General features: G+C 44.3%; 1 protein-coding gene across 3 annotated transcripts in view; it reads right to left on the reverse strand.

Annotated features, from left to right (window-relative positions):
* The window catches only part of nos1apa (nitric oxide synthase 1 (neuronal) adaptor protein a), a 640,829-nt gene that overhangs the window by 400,886 nt on the left and 227,032 nt on the right, over positions 1-12,911 (reverse strand). For 2 of the 3 annotated variants that reach the window (XM_085982289.1, XM_085982288.1), the window contains exon 4: positions 11,292-11,363. The exons of the other annotated variant lie outside the window; for it this stretch is intronic. In XM_085982289.1, the coding sequence (XP_085838415.1) occupies positions 11,292-11,363 (72 nt within the window). The remainder of the gene's footprint in view (positions 1-11,291; positions 11,364-12,911) is intronic. 3 annotated transcript variants of the gene reach the window in all.

Here is a 12,911-nt window from a genome sequence, read left to right on the forward strand (position 1 = left end):
ACTGACTTTTATTCCCTTGAGTATAGGAGGTTCAGAGGTGATCTGATCGAAATGTTTAAAAGGATTTGAGAGGGTAGATCTGAATAAACTATTCCCTCTAATGGGGGAAGGCGGGATGGGGGGGGGGGGGGAAACGGGGAAATCATCTCCCAAGGAATATTATGGCCAAAAATTTGCTATAAAAATAATGGTGAGGCTAATGGCGTTCGCCGTTATTTGAGTGCAAATGCCACAGCAACGCGGAAGTTCCTGTACTTGCACGGTAGATACGAACTAAACTTGTCACAAAAAGTGAAGTCAAGTCATTTCAAGTCGAAATACCCTTTTAACGATGTGATAAGTATTAATTACTGCCAGTCAACCTCTCTGGCACTGAAAATTAACTATTACAAGTATGGAGTTTCGTTCCTTCAGGTTTTAATTGTTGTTGGAGATTTTTTTAAATGTATATAGTTTAACTTTTTCTTTATTTCTTTTTTCTCTTTCTCTCTCTTAATCCAATCTTTCTTTCCCGCTCTGTCTTCTTCTGTATCTGATTTGATATTGAATTCTCCACTCTAAATTACACTTCCTTGTTCAGTCCTTGCGCTGGTCATTTCACAATCCTTCACTCTGATTGGTTAAGGAGATAAACAGTTGCTTGCGCTGTTCACTCGGATCCCAGATGTCGTGTCGAGGGCATTTCCATCTCCCACTTCCAGCAACTCGCAGGGCAAAATATCGTCGACATTAAATGGGCAAGGGCAAGTCTAACTAACAGCAGGCACCGTTCGTTGGTCTGCCACAGGACATTTTAGATTTGGGCCATTTAGAAGGGAAAACAGGAAGCACTTTGTCCACACAAAGGGCAGTAGAAATCTGGAACTCTCTCCCCCAAAAGGCGGTGGATGCTGGGACAATTGGATCTTTCAAGATTGAGAAAGATAGATTTTTGTTAGGTAAGGGTATCAAGGGATATGGAGCTAAGGTGCGAAAATAGAGTTGAGGTGCAAATCAGCCATGATCTAATTAAATGGCTTAGCAGGCCCAAGGGGCTGAATAGCCTACTCTTGTTCCTAATGTTCCCGTGTTAATATGCCAGCTTTCCAGAGCACTACGTTTAAAATGCTCAGCCTTGGTGCAGAGGTCACCGTAATCAAGAATTTGAGGAATTATACATGGCACAAGTAGCAGATATGGTGCAAAGTGGACACAAACTTTGTCATCAAAAGGAGAAATGGGCCATTGGCACTGCCCAATGCACTCAAGTCATTTTTGTTAGAGAATAGTGGCCGCGCCCATTTGAAGTGTATACAGTATACATATTTTTTGCTTACTTTTAGTCAACACCAATAGATTTCTCTATAAAAATGATTACATTTGCCAAGTTTCCCAGAGCTGACTCTGAACGTTACTATCACACTGGGTCTCGGTCGTTTCAGAAACAGAAACCTCGTAACTCAAACCCTGGACTGCCTCACTGGGGCGCCGCCTTATGTTATTGTTACACAGCAATGAAACGTGGATTTGTTAGGCAAGAGAAATAACTAATAGACACAGCGCAACCATTTCAAAGCTACCTGTCCTTTCAGTGTTTTTAATGTAGCAGTGTGGTCTGAGGCAGGGGACAAAGGTTGCAGTTAACTTTTGTTGCCAGATTTTAACCAAAAACAGACAACTATTTTTTTTTGCAACCACCATCTCCAATGATTTGAGCTCTTGGCTTTTAAAAAATAAATAAATATCTAGTCTTGGGGAAGTGGCACAATATAATTGTGAACCAACACAGCGTGTGTGCTATGTACAGCAGTAGGGATATGCAAGTGATTCTTCCAAAGGAAATTCACTCCTATATATTCCAAAGCTCTCCTGGCCAGCCTCCCATCTTACACCCTCCGTAAACTTCAGCTCATCCAAAGCTCGGCTGCCCGTATCCCGACTCGCGACAAGTCCCGTTCACCCATCACCCCAGTGCTCGCTGAACTATATTGGCTTCCAGCCCAGCAACATCTCAAATTTAAAATTCTCATCCTTATGTTCAAATCCCTCCATGGCCTCGCCCCTCTCTGTTTCCGTAATCTCCTCCAGCCCTACAGCCCTCTTCATGATCTGCATTCCTCAAATTCTGGCCTCTTGCACATCCCCGAATTACTTTGCCCCTCCACTGGCGGCTGTGCCTTCTAGGCCCCAAGCACTGGAATTCCCCTTCTACAACTATTTTTCCTCCTTTAAAACGTTCCTCAAAGCCTACCTCTTTGACCAAGCTTGTGGTCACCTGTCCCAATATCTCCTTACGTGGCTCAGTGCCAAATTGTATCTGATAACGCTCCTGTGACGTGCCTTGGGAAGTTTTACATTAAAGACGCTGTATAAATGCAAGTTGTTGGGAAATTCCAGTCTGAGTAAAGCTGCAGAGGCGAATTCCTGAGCGGAAGATGGACACACTTTCCTAACGGAGACGAGGGAATCTTTTCCGTCTCTCTCATGTACACTCTCTCCCCAACCTGGGAATAGTCTACCTTGGACAGGCTGTGGGTTGTGGTTGAGGGACTCATGGGTATGGCAGACTATAGAGGGAGAAACATAAAGAAAACATAGATACAGACAGGGGGAGATGTAAAAGTGTATTCTTTTCTACTTTTACGTTACTGCTGAGGGGGAACAGTAGCATAGAGGTTAAGTTGCTAGACGAGTAATCCAGAGCCTGGATTAAATGTCCAGAGACGTGGAATTTAAATTCAGTTAATTAAATAAATCTGGAATAAAAAGCTAGTATCAGTAATGGTGACCATTAAACTACCAGATTGACATAAAATCTGGTTCACTAATGTCCTTTAAGGAAGGAAATCTGCCGTCCTTACCTGGTCTGGCTTATATGTGACTCCAGACCCACAGCAATGTGGTTGACTCTTAATTGCCCTCTGAAATGTCCTAGCAAGCAACTCAGTTGTAACAAACCACTACAAAACACAATAAGAATAAAACCGGACGGACCACGCGGCATCTACCTCGGCACCAGCTATGGACATGACAATGGCACACCCAGCCCAGTCGACCCTCCTCACCAACATCTGGAGATTTGTGCCAAAATTGGGAGAGCAGTCCCACAAACTAGTCAAGCAACAGCATGACATAGTCATACTCACAGAATCATACCTTTCAGCCAATGTCCTAAACTCCTCCATCACCATCCCTGGGTATGTCCTGTCACACCAGCAGGACAGACCCACCAGGGGAGGCGGCACAGTCGGGAAGGAGTGGCCCTGGTAGTCCTCAACATTGACCCCGGACCCCATGAAGTCTCATGGCTCCAGGTATGTCCTGTCCACATGGGCAAGGGAACCTCCTGCTGATTACCATCTACTTGACCTCGTCCTCACCAATCTACCTGTCGCAGATGCATCTGTCCATGACAGCATTGGTAGCAGTGACCACCGCACAGTCAATGTGGAGACGAAGTCCCATCTTCACATGGAGGACACCCTCCATCATGTTGTGTGGCACTACCACCATGCTAAATGGAAGAGATTCAGAACAGATCTAGCAGCTCAAAAGTGGGCATCCATGAGGCGCTGTGGGCCATCAGCAGCAGCAGAATTGTATTCCACCACAATCTGTAACCTCATGGCCCAGCATATCCCTCAGTCTACCATTAACATCTAGCCAGGGGACCAACCCTGATTCAATAAGGAGTGTAGAAGAGCATGCCAGGAGCAGCACCAGGCATACCTAAAAATGAGGTGCCAATCTGGGGAACCTGCAACACAGGACTACATGCATGCTAAAAAGAGGAAGCAGCATGCTATAGACAGGGCTAAGTGATCCCACAATCAGCAGATCAGATCAAAGCTCTGCAGTCCTGTCACATCCAGTCATGAATGGTGGTGGACCATTAAAAAACTAATGGGAGGAGGAGGCTCCATGAATATCCCCATCCTCAATTATGGTGGAGCCCAGCACGTGAGTGCAAAAGACAAGGCTGAAGCATTTGCAACCATCTTCAGCCAGAAGTGCCGAGTGGATGATCCATATCGGCCTCCTCCTGAGGTCCTCACCATCATAGAAGCCAGTCATCAGCCAATTTGATTCACTCCACGTGATATCAAGAAATGGCTGAGCGCACTGGATACAGCAAAGGCTATGGGCCCTGACAACATCCCGGCTGTCGTGCTGAAGACTTGTGCTCCAGAACTAGCTGCGCCTCTAGCCAAGCTATTCCAGTACAGCTACAACACTAGCATCTATCCGACAATGTGGAAAATTGCCCAGGTATGTCCTGTCCACAAAAAGCAGGACAAATCCAATCCAGCCAATTACCGCCCCATCAGTCTACTTTCAATCATCAGCAAAGTGATGGAAGGTGTCGTTGACAGTGCTATCAAGCGGCACTTACTCACCAATAACCTGCTCACTCATGCCCAGTTTGGGTTCCACCAAGACCACTCGGCTCCAGACCTCATTACAGCATTGGTCCAAACATGGGCAAAGGAGCTGAATTCTAGAGGTGAGGTGAGGTTGACTGCCCTTGACATCAAGGCAGCATTTGACCGAGTGTGGCATCAAGGAGCCCTAGTAAAACTGAAGTCAATGGGAATCGGGGAGAAAACTCTCCACTGGCTGAAGTCATACCTAGCACAAAGGAAGATGGTTGTGGTGGTTGGAGGTCAATCATCACAGCCCCAGGAGATCGCTGCAGGAGTTCCTCAGGGCAGTGTTCCAGGCCCAACCATCTGCTTAATCAATGACCTTCCCTCCAACATAAGGTCAGAAATGGGGATGTTCACCGATGACTGCAGAATGTTCAGTGCCATTTGCAACTCCTCAGATAATGAAGCAGTCCATGCCCGCATGCAGCAAGACATGGACGACATTCAGGCTTGGGCTGATAAGTGCCAGGCAATGACTATCTCCAACAAGCGAGAGTCTAACCACCGCTCCTTGTCATTCAATGGCATTACCATCGCCGAATCCCCCACCATCAACACCCTGGGGAGTCACCATTAACCAGAAACTTAACTGGACCAGCCACATAAATACTGTGGCAACAAGAGCAGGTCAGAGGCTAGGTATTCTGCGGCGAGTGTCTCACCTCTTGACTCCCCAAAGCCTTTCCACCATCTACAAGGCACAGATAAGGAGTGTGATGGAATACTCTCCACTTGCCTGGATGAGTGCAGTTCCAACAACACTCAACAAGCTTAACAACATCCAGGACAAAGCAGCCCGCTTGATTGGCACCCCATCCACCACCTTAAACATTCACCCCCTCCACCACCGGCGTACCGTGGTTGCAGTGTGTACCATCTACAAGATGCACTGCAGCAACTCGCCAAGGCTTCTTCGGCAGCACCTCCCAAACCCGCGACCTCTTCCACCTAGAAGGACAAGGGCAGCAGGCGCATGGGAACACCACCACCTCCAAGTTTCCCTCACCATCCTGACTTAGAAGTATATCGCCGTTCCTTCGTCGTCGCTGGGTCAAAATCCTGGAACTCCCTCCCTAACAGCAGTGTGAGAGTACCTTCACCAAACGGACTGCAGCGGTTCAAGAAGGCAGCTCACCACCACCTTCTCAAGGGCAATTAGGGATGGGCAATAAATGTTGGCCTTGCCAGCGACGCCCAGATCCCATGAACGAATAAAACAAAAACCAGACATTATAGAGTCATCCATCTTGTAGGAATTCCGTATCAGAGTTTTACTGAATTTTAGACATAATGAGGGGAAGATTTCACTTGTCCTTTCTAATAAAATAGGTGCATGATTCTGTCACACACAAAAACCTTCCCCCGCCTCCTTATTGATGAGCAACAGGTTTGACCAGTGGTCTGTAGATAGAATTCTCACCATACAGCAGGCCTTGAAACTAACTTCAGTATGTCTGTATGCCAATTGGACTAAGAACAGGTTGATCTGTGTTTGAAAGAGGAGTTCTGATGAAAAGTCACGCCTGAAGCATTAAGCTATCTTTTGGCTTCATGTACTGTACATTTCCAGTACCTTTCGCTTCTAGTCTAGATCGCAATTTTTAAACAAATTTTCTAATATCTTTTATTTTAATTTTGATATTACAAATTATATTTTCTGTAAAAGTTCAATGAAAAATCCACACAGATCTACTATTTTGATCTAGGAAATAAAAGGTAACCTTTGTATCCAATCTTTGCTATTGAAAAATAAAATTCTACTTTTCAAAAGCAATACGTAGTATTTTACACTTGCACGAATCTGGGAGACATTACCCCATGTCAAAATACTGATGTACAAAAAAGATTTGGAGAACCTGCATACTGAATCCCAGCTTAGCTTTAGAAAATCTACTCTCCAGACATCAAGAATAACAAGTAATGCAAACTTGTAAAAGACCAGAGACAAATATATTCAACATTAAGGAAACAGAGAAGAGGAAAATAGGTAGAAGTCATATGAAGACTTCAAATCCTCTGTACAATGAATGGCATCTATATTATTACCTGCAGATCTGCCAATAAATAATTCATTTGATCTATTTTCCTACATTACCACAGCGACTACACCTCAATGGTACTTCATTGACCATGAAGCACTTTGGGACTGCAAGTCTGTCTTTCTTTCAGTAGAATGAATCAATTAGTATTTTCATGCAAATACACCGGATGTTACATCAGGCCATTCTCCTCAACGTTAGTCTTCTTGCTTAGCACCAATATCATAGGGAGCGTAACTAAAACAGGGAGAACTTCCAAGGCAGCCATTTGTAAAGAACAACAAATACCTAAATGCAGCTTAGCTTCTGGGGAACATGTTCATTCCAACCTTTTGCTTGGGATTCCTCAACTAAGATTATATGAGCATACTGACTACATGCTCAGCCATTCAAAGTCTTTGGCCTCTTTGTAAGGAAGGCAGGTCACTGAACATTCGCCTTCTAGTATTGACTTCGACAAACATATGGGGAGAGGGTAACTTTAAACATTTTGGGGGTGCGGGAGCGTGAGGGTGATAACTTTAACCTAATCCACCTGGTGGAAAATTGGCGGGATTGGATTGGCCGCTCGTTTTACACTCCGCCCGATTTTACTATCTAATGAACTTCACCTTTATTAAAAAACTACAATCAAAACAAAGAAATACATAATTTCCACTTCAGCATAGCCTTCCATTAGCACAGACTTTACTGCAATAAAACAAAAACAAAAAAGAATGAATCAACTTGCGTTGGCTGAGAAATTCAATCCCCATGCCTGAATGGTGAGGCCCGAGGTCCCACGGATATTGGGCCTCGGGCATCGTTACCATGAAGCGGGAGAATGGCAGGGAGTGAAAGGCAGCTCGCCCGGAAAAAGAGTCTTTGAACATCAGGTCGCTGTGGCCCTCAGGCAAGTGAGAAAGGGGGGAGGGTGGCAACCATGGAAAGATCCGGCCTCAAGCGAAGGGGGAGATTGTGGTGGCCATGAGGAGCGATTGTTGGGTGGGTTGCGGAGGGTCGTGGGGGGCAGGTGTATGTAGGCCTGGTATTTCAGAATAGCAGCTTCCTCAGGGCAAACCAAACTTGCAGTGGAGGCCCTCAAACAGGAGTTAGGCCCCTTATTTGCATATGCAAAGGACCTTTCTCCTGTTTCAGGCATGGGCACTGCACGTTTATTTTTTGGCCTTTACCAATATGGTAATAAGCCTGTGCTTCCTGCCCGCCATATTGGAGGCTTAGGAGTCCGTTTAACGCCTGAATTTCTAGGCTTTTCTGTTTTCTGCATTCAATTCAGATTCTCAGTACTTGCAGTTTTTACATTTTTTAATCTCTGGTATGTGTTTTGTTGGGTCTCACTCATGGCCAGCTTTACATCAATCCACTGGGGCAAAAGAGCTAAAGCACCTGTGAAAAGTAAGCTGCGTTCAGCAGACATCCTTCTCTCCACATCTCTCCTGCCAGATTAGGAGCATTTCAAAGCTCGAGCCCCTCCAAGAGTACCTCAACAATTCTCAGCCACAACTCCTAAACCCATTAGCAAAGACACAGAATATGTGCAGTATTCTTTTAACAAACTGAACGTGTGCATTCTCTCCTAAAATCATGTTATTGAAAATATTACAAAGCGTTACTGTTTTACTGGCTAATATTTATAGAATCATAGAATGGTTACAGCACAGAAGGAGGCCATTTGGCCCGTCGAGCCCGTGACGGCTCTTTGCAAAAGCATTTCAACTAGTCCCACTCTCCCGCCCTTTCCCTGTAGCCCTGCAAATTTTTTTCCTTCAGGTACTTATCCAACTCCCTTTTGAAAGCCACGATTGAGTCTGTCTCCACCACCCTTTCAGGCATTGCATTCCAGATCCTAACCACTCACTGCGTACAAAAGTTTTTCCTCATGTCGCCTTAGGTTCTTCTGCAAATCGCCTTAAATCTGTGTCCTCTCATTCTCGACCATTCTACCAATGGGAACAATTTATCCCTACCTACTCTGTCTAGACCCCTCATGATTTTGAACACTTCTATCAAATCTCCTCTCAACCTTCTCTGCTCTAAGGAAAACAACCCCAGCTTCGCCAGTCTATCCATGTAACTGAAGTCCCTCATCCCTGGAACCATTCTTGTAAATCTTTTCTGCACCCTCTCCAAGGCCTTCACATCCTTCCTAAAGTGCGGTGCCCAGGATTGGACACAATACTCCAGTTGAGGCCGAACCAGTATTGTATAAAAGGTACATCATAACTTCCTTGCTTTTGTACTCTATGCTTCTATTTATGAAGCCCAGGATCCTGTATGCTTTTTTAACTGCTCTCTCAATCTGCCCTGCCACCTTCAACAATTTGTGCACATATACCCCCAGGTCTCGCTGTTCATGCACCCCCTGTAGAATTGTACCCTTTAGCTTGTGTTGCTTCTCCTCATTCTTCCTACCAAAATGTATCACTTCACACTTTTCTGCATTAAATTTAATCTGCCACGTGTCTGCCCATTCTACCAGCCTGTCTATGTCTTCTTGAAGTTCATCACTCTCCTCCTCACTGTTCACTATACTTCCAAGTTTTGTGTCAGCTGCAAATTTTGAAAATGTGCCCTGTACATCAAAGTTACATCAAGAAATGCAGTGGTCCTAGTACCGACCCTGGGGAACGCCACTGTGTACCTTCCTCCAGTAAGAAAAACAACCGTTCACCACTACTCTCAGTTTCCTGTCATTTAGACAATTTCGTATCCATGCTGCCAGAGTCCCTTTTCTTCAACGATAGCAAAATACTGCAGATGTTGGAAATCCGAAATAACAACAGAAAATGCTGGAAAAACTCAGCAGGTCAGGCAACATCCGTGGAGAGAAATTTGAGTTGACGTTTCGAGTTGGACCCTTCTTCAAAAGTTGAAGAAGGGTCCAACTCGAAACGTCAACTCAAATTTCTCTCCACGGATGTTGCCTGACCTGCTGAGTTTTTCCAGCATTTTCTGTTGTTATTCCCTTTTCTTCAACTTGGACTTCAACTTAGCTGGCAAGCCAATTATGTGGCACTTTATTAAATGCCTTTTGGAAGTCCATGTACACCACATCAACCGCATTGCCCTCATCCACCCTCTCTGTTACCTCATCAAAAAACTCAATCAAGTTAGTTAAACACGATTTGCCTTTAACAAATCCGTGCTGGCTTTCTTTAATTAATCCATACTTGTCCAAGTGACTGTTAATTTTCTCCTGGATTATCATTTCTAAAAGTTTCCCCACTATCGAGTAGTTGCTGGATTTATCCTTACACCCTTTTTTGAATAAGGGTGTAACATTTGCAATTCCCCAGTCCTCTGGCACTAGCCCCATTGGAAGATTATGGCCAGTACCTCCTCTTTCAATATGACTTTGGCAGCATCTTCTTCCTTGGTAAAGACAGATGCAAAGTATTCATTTAGTACCTCAGCCATGCTCTCTGCCTCCATATGCAGGTCTCCATTTTGGTCCCTAATCGGCCTCACCCTTCCTCCTACTACCCGTTTACTATTTATATGCCTATAGAAGACTTTTGAATTCCCTTTTATGTTAGCTGCCAATCTATTCTCATACTTTCTCTGCCCCTTTTTATATCCTTTTTCACTTCCCCTCTGAACTTTCTATATTCAGCCTGGTTCTCACTTGTATTCTCAACCTGACATCTGTCATACACCCCCTTTTTCTGCTTCATCATACGCACTGGGGGCAATTTTGTCAATGGGGGCGCGTTGAGGCAGGACTGCTGCTCATCAGGTTTTAGTCCCGCCTCCATCGACATCTGGCCAACCCACGCTATTTTCCCTTGATTGACCTTGTTAAGCCCACCCAGCAGGCTTAGCAGGCCAATTAAGGGGAAGCCGGTTACAGAGAAAGTCAGCGTATGACGTTGCACCTGTCAAAAAGTTTTTGACAGAAGAATTGTCATCGTTTGACAGCTCTGTGAAGCTGTCAAACACTGACATTCTATATTGTTTGATGAGTCCTTGTATTCAAGACTCATCAAACCTCTTGCGAGCAGAAATTAATTGGTTGTTGCATTGGAGAATGCAGCAGCCATCTGTCATCTCTGCTGGTGAGATCCCCAACTGTTGAAGCCTGCAGGAAGAAACAAAGGTAAGTAAGCATTTTCTATCTCTTTCTACTCACCTCACATACTTAGCGCTCCACACTTGCACCCATCACTTGCCTTCACAGTGCACTTTTGCACCTCTCCGACCCCTGCAGACCCACTGCTCACCTCAGTGACCCTGGCGGGGTTCGCAGCCTTCAGGAAGCCTGCACTTGTGTGGGTAAAATGGGGATAATCCTCTTATCTGCCTGTTAACTACGTGTTAACAGGCAGTTAAGTGGCTGTAATCCCCTTCCCGCCTCCAGGAGACGGGACCCGGCCTGGGTCGGCTACCCGCCTCCCGGGAAGATGGCACGGAAGCGGGTTGGAGGCGGGATGGGCACCCGCCCCCAAATTCTGACATTTTCCTGGCAGTCCTGCCTCCAAACCTGCCTCCCCAGGGCTGGCAAGATCGCGCCCTCTATCTCTTATCCCTCAACCAACATCACTCAAACAGATTATCTGGTCATTGCCGTTTGTGGGAGCTTGCTGTGTGCAAACTAGCAGCCACATTTCCTACATTACAACAGTGACTACACTTCAAAAAAGTACTTCATTGGCTGTAAAGTGCTGTGGAATGTACTGAGGTCATGAAAGGCGCTATATAAATGCAAGTCATTCTTTGTCTTTTACTGAAGTTATAAACTGAAATGAAAAATAGAGACGTTTTAAAAATCTTTTCAAAAATATATCATTTAAATTAAAACATGTGTAAACAATGTAAGAAGAGAGATTTAATATTCCAAACGACTTACAAGGAGAGTCATCCAGAATGAAGTCGGGGTCACTCTCCTGTCCTCGTCCTTTGCTTCTAGACTCTTGGTCATCTAAAGTATACAATAATCAACAACACAATTATTAAACCAAAATAATAAAGCACGAATAAATCACCACAACAAAAAATCCTCCTTCCTATTGCAGACTGCCAATGCACTACAAGAAAAGTGGTACAAAATGTATTTACTGCATTAATGAATCAAATCGGGAAAACTTCAGGTGCTAAACCACAGGAACAGCAAGCCAACAATACATTTATTTAAACATTACTTACAATAAAATATCTCAGTGTTTGGTGAGAAACCCATTTTGCAATAATGACATTTACAAATAGAAAATTAGGAACGGCACACCTTGTATTGAAAAAAAACTCATCGATATGTTAAAAAGAGAAAAATAATTTCCATTCATATAGTGAAGTGAATTATGATCCAAACTTAGTGTTTTTCTTTTTCAAATAAGAAATCAACTGCCCCTCAAGCCCTCCTCCTTCATAAAACAGCAAGATCCAAAAGATGCAAAAACTCCCAAAGCTTAAAACATTGCATCAGGAAACGGCCGATAAAATGAAGGGGGAACCAAGCCTCAGCTCAGCTCATCACCTCTGTAAATCAGTACTGAACAGCACCGATCCCATCCTATCAGAGGTGTTTTTCAGTCAGTTGACTGTAACGTGCGATCCAGCGTCTGGTCAATTCCTCCTCACTGTCTTTGTAAGACTAAATTAAATCAGAACTTCTCACGCAGCCAAGGCTACAATCTGAATCAGAAATACTTTACTCATCTGTATTTCTGACAGTCAGATTTCATTCAAGCCGTTCTATTCCTTAAACGCCATGTTCACAAAATCAACTCTAAAATGGTACGTCTGCAAGTGTTTGGAAAGCAAACAAGGTTGCCAAAATCTTTTCGATGAAGAGCGTGTCCCTTCAAAACACCAAGTGCCACCCTGGGCCAGTGGGCACAATTGATAGCAACCGTGTAACGGATGCTTTATCCACAATGTTTTGAAAATTACTTGCAAATTTGGTACCATTTTTGATTTGCTTCTTGAGGAAGTGCAAAATATAATACAAAATCTATTAAACATTTTGGAAAATAAAAAAACACACTGGTATTTCTGGGATTAAAAAGTAGGACTGAATATTTCAAACTCCTTCACCTTGGTTCACCTGGGTATTTTCTCAGTGTCTGTTTACATACCAGCTGTGTGCCTGTTGTAAGTGTAAAACTAGCATTTTCAATTTATTAGCATAAATTCAGTGTGAAAACACAGCAGTGTCAACTACACGTACTTCGATGTAGTTGCGCTGCCTCCACTGGAACCCGGTTGTGGATCAGCACTGAAGTCAGAGCCAACATAACAGACTTCAAGTCCGGCTATCTTAAGTCAGGCTGGTAGATTTGGGTCAATAAATTGATGCACAGAATTTGCAGCTGGATGAGACAATCCCCTCGAGGGTCTCGCAGGCTTCCCGATACCTTCACATGCTGATCGTGGCTGCCCCACTCAGAAGTGGGTAAAAAAGTCATCGGGGTACCGTGTGAATCATGGGACCCTGATTCGTATTGATTAACAAGGCTCCCACCAGAGTCCA

This window comes from Somniosus microcephalus, chromosome 3, assembly GCF_052327205.1.
Source record: "Somniosus microcephalus isolate GS21.2 chromosome 3, FLI_Smic_1.0, whole genome shotgun sequence".
In the NCBI taxonomy this organism is placed as follows: domain Eukaryota; kingdom Metazoa; phylum Chordata; class Chondrichthyes; order Squaliformes; family Somniosidae; genus Somniosus; species Somniosus microcephalus.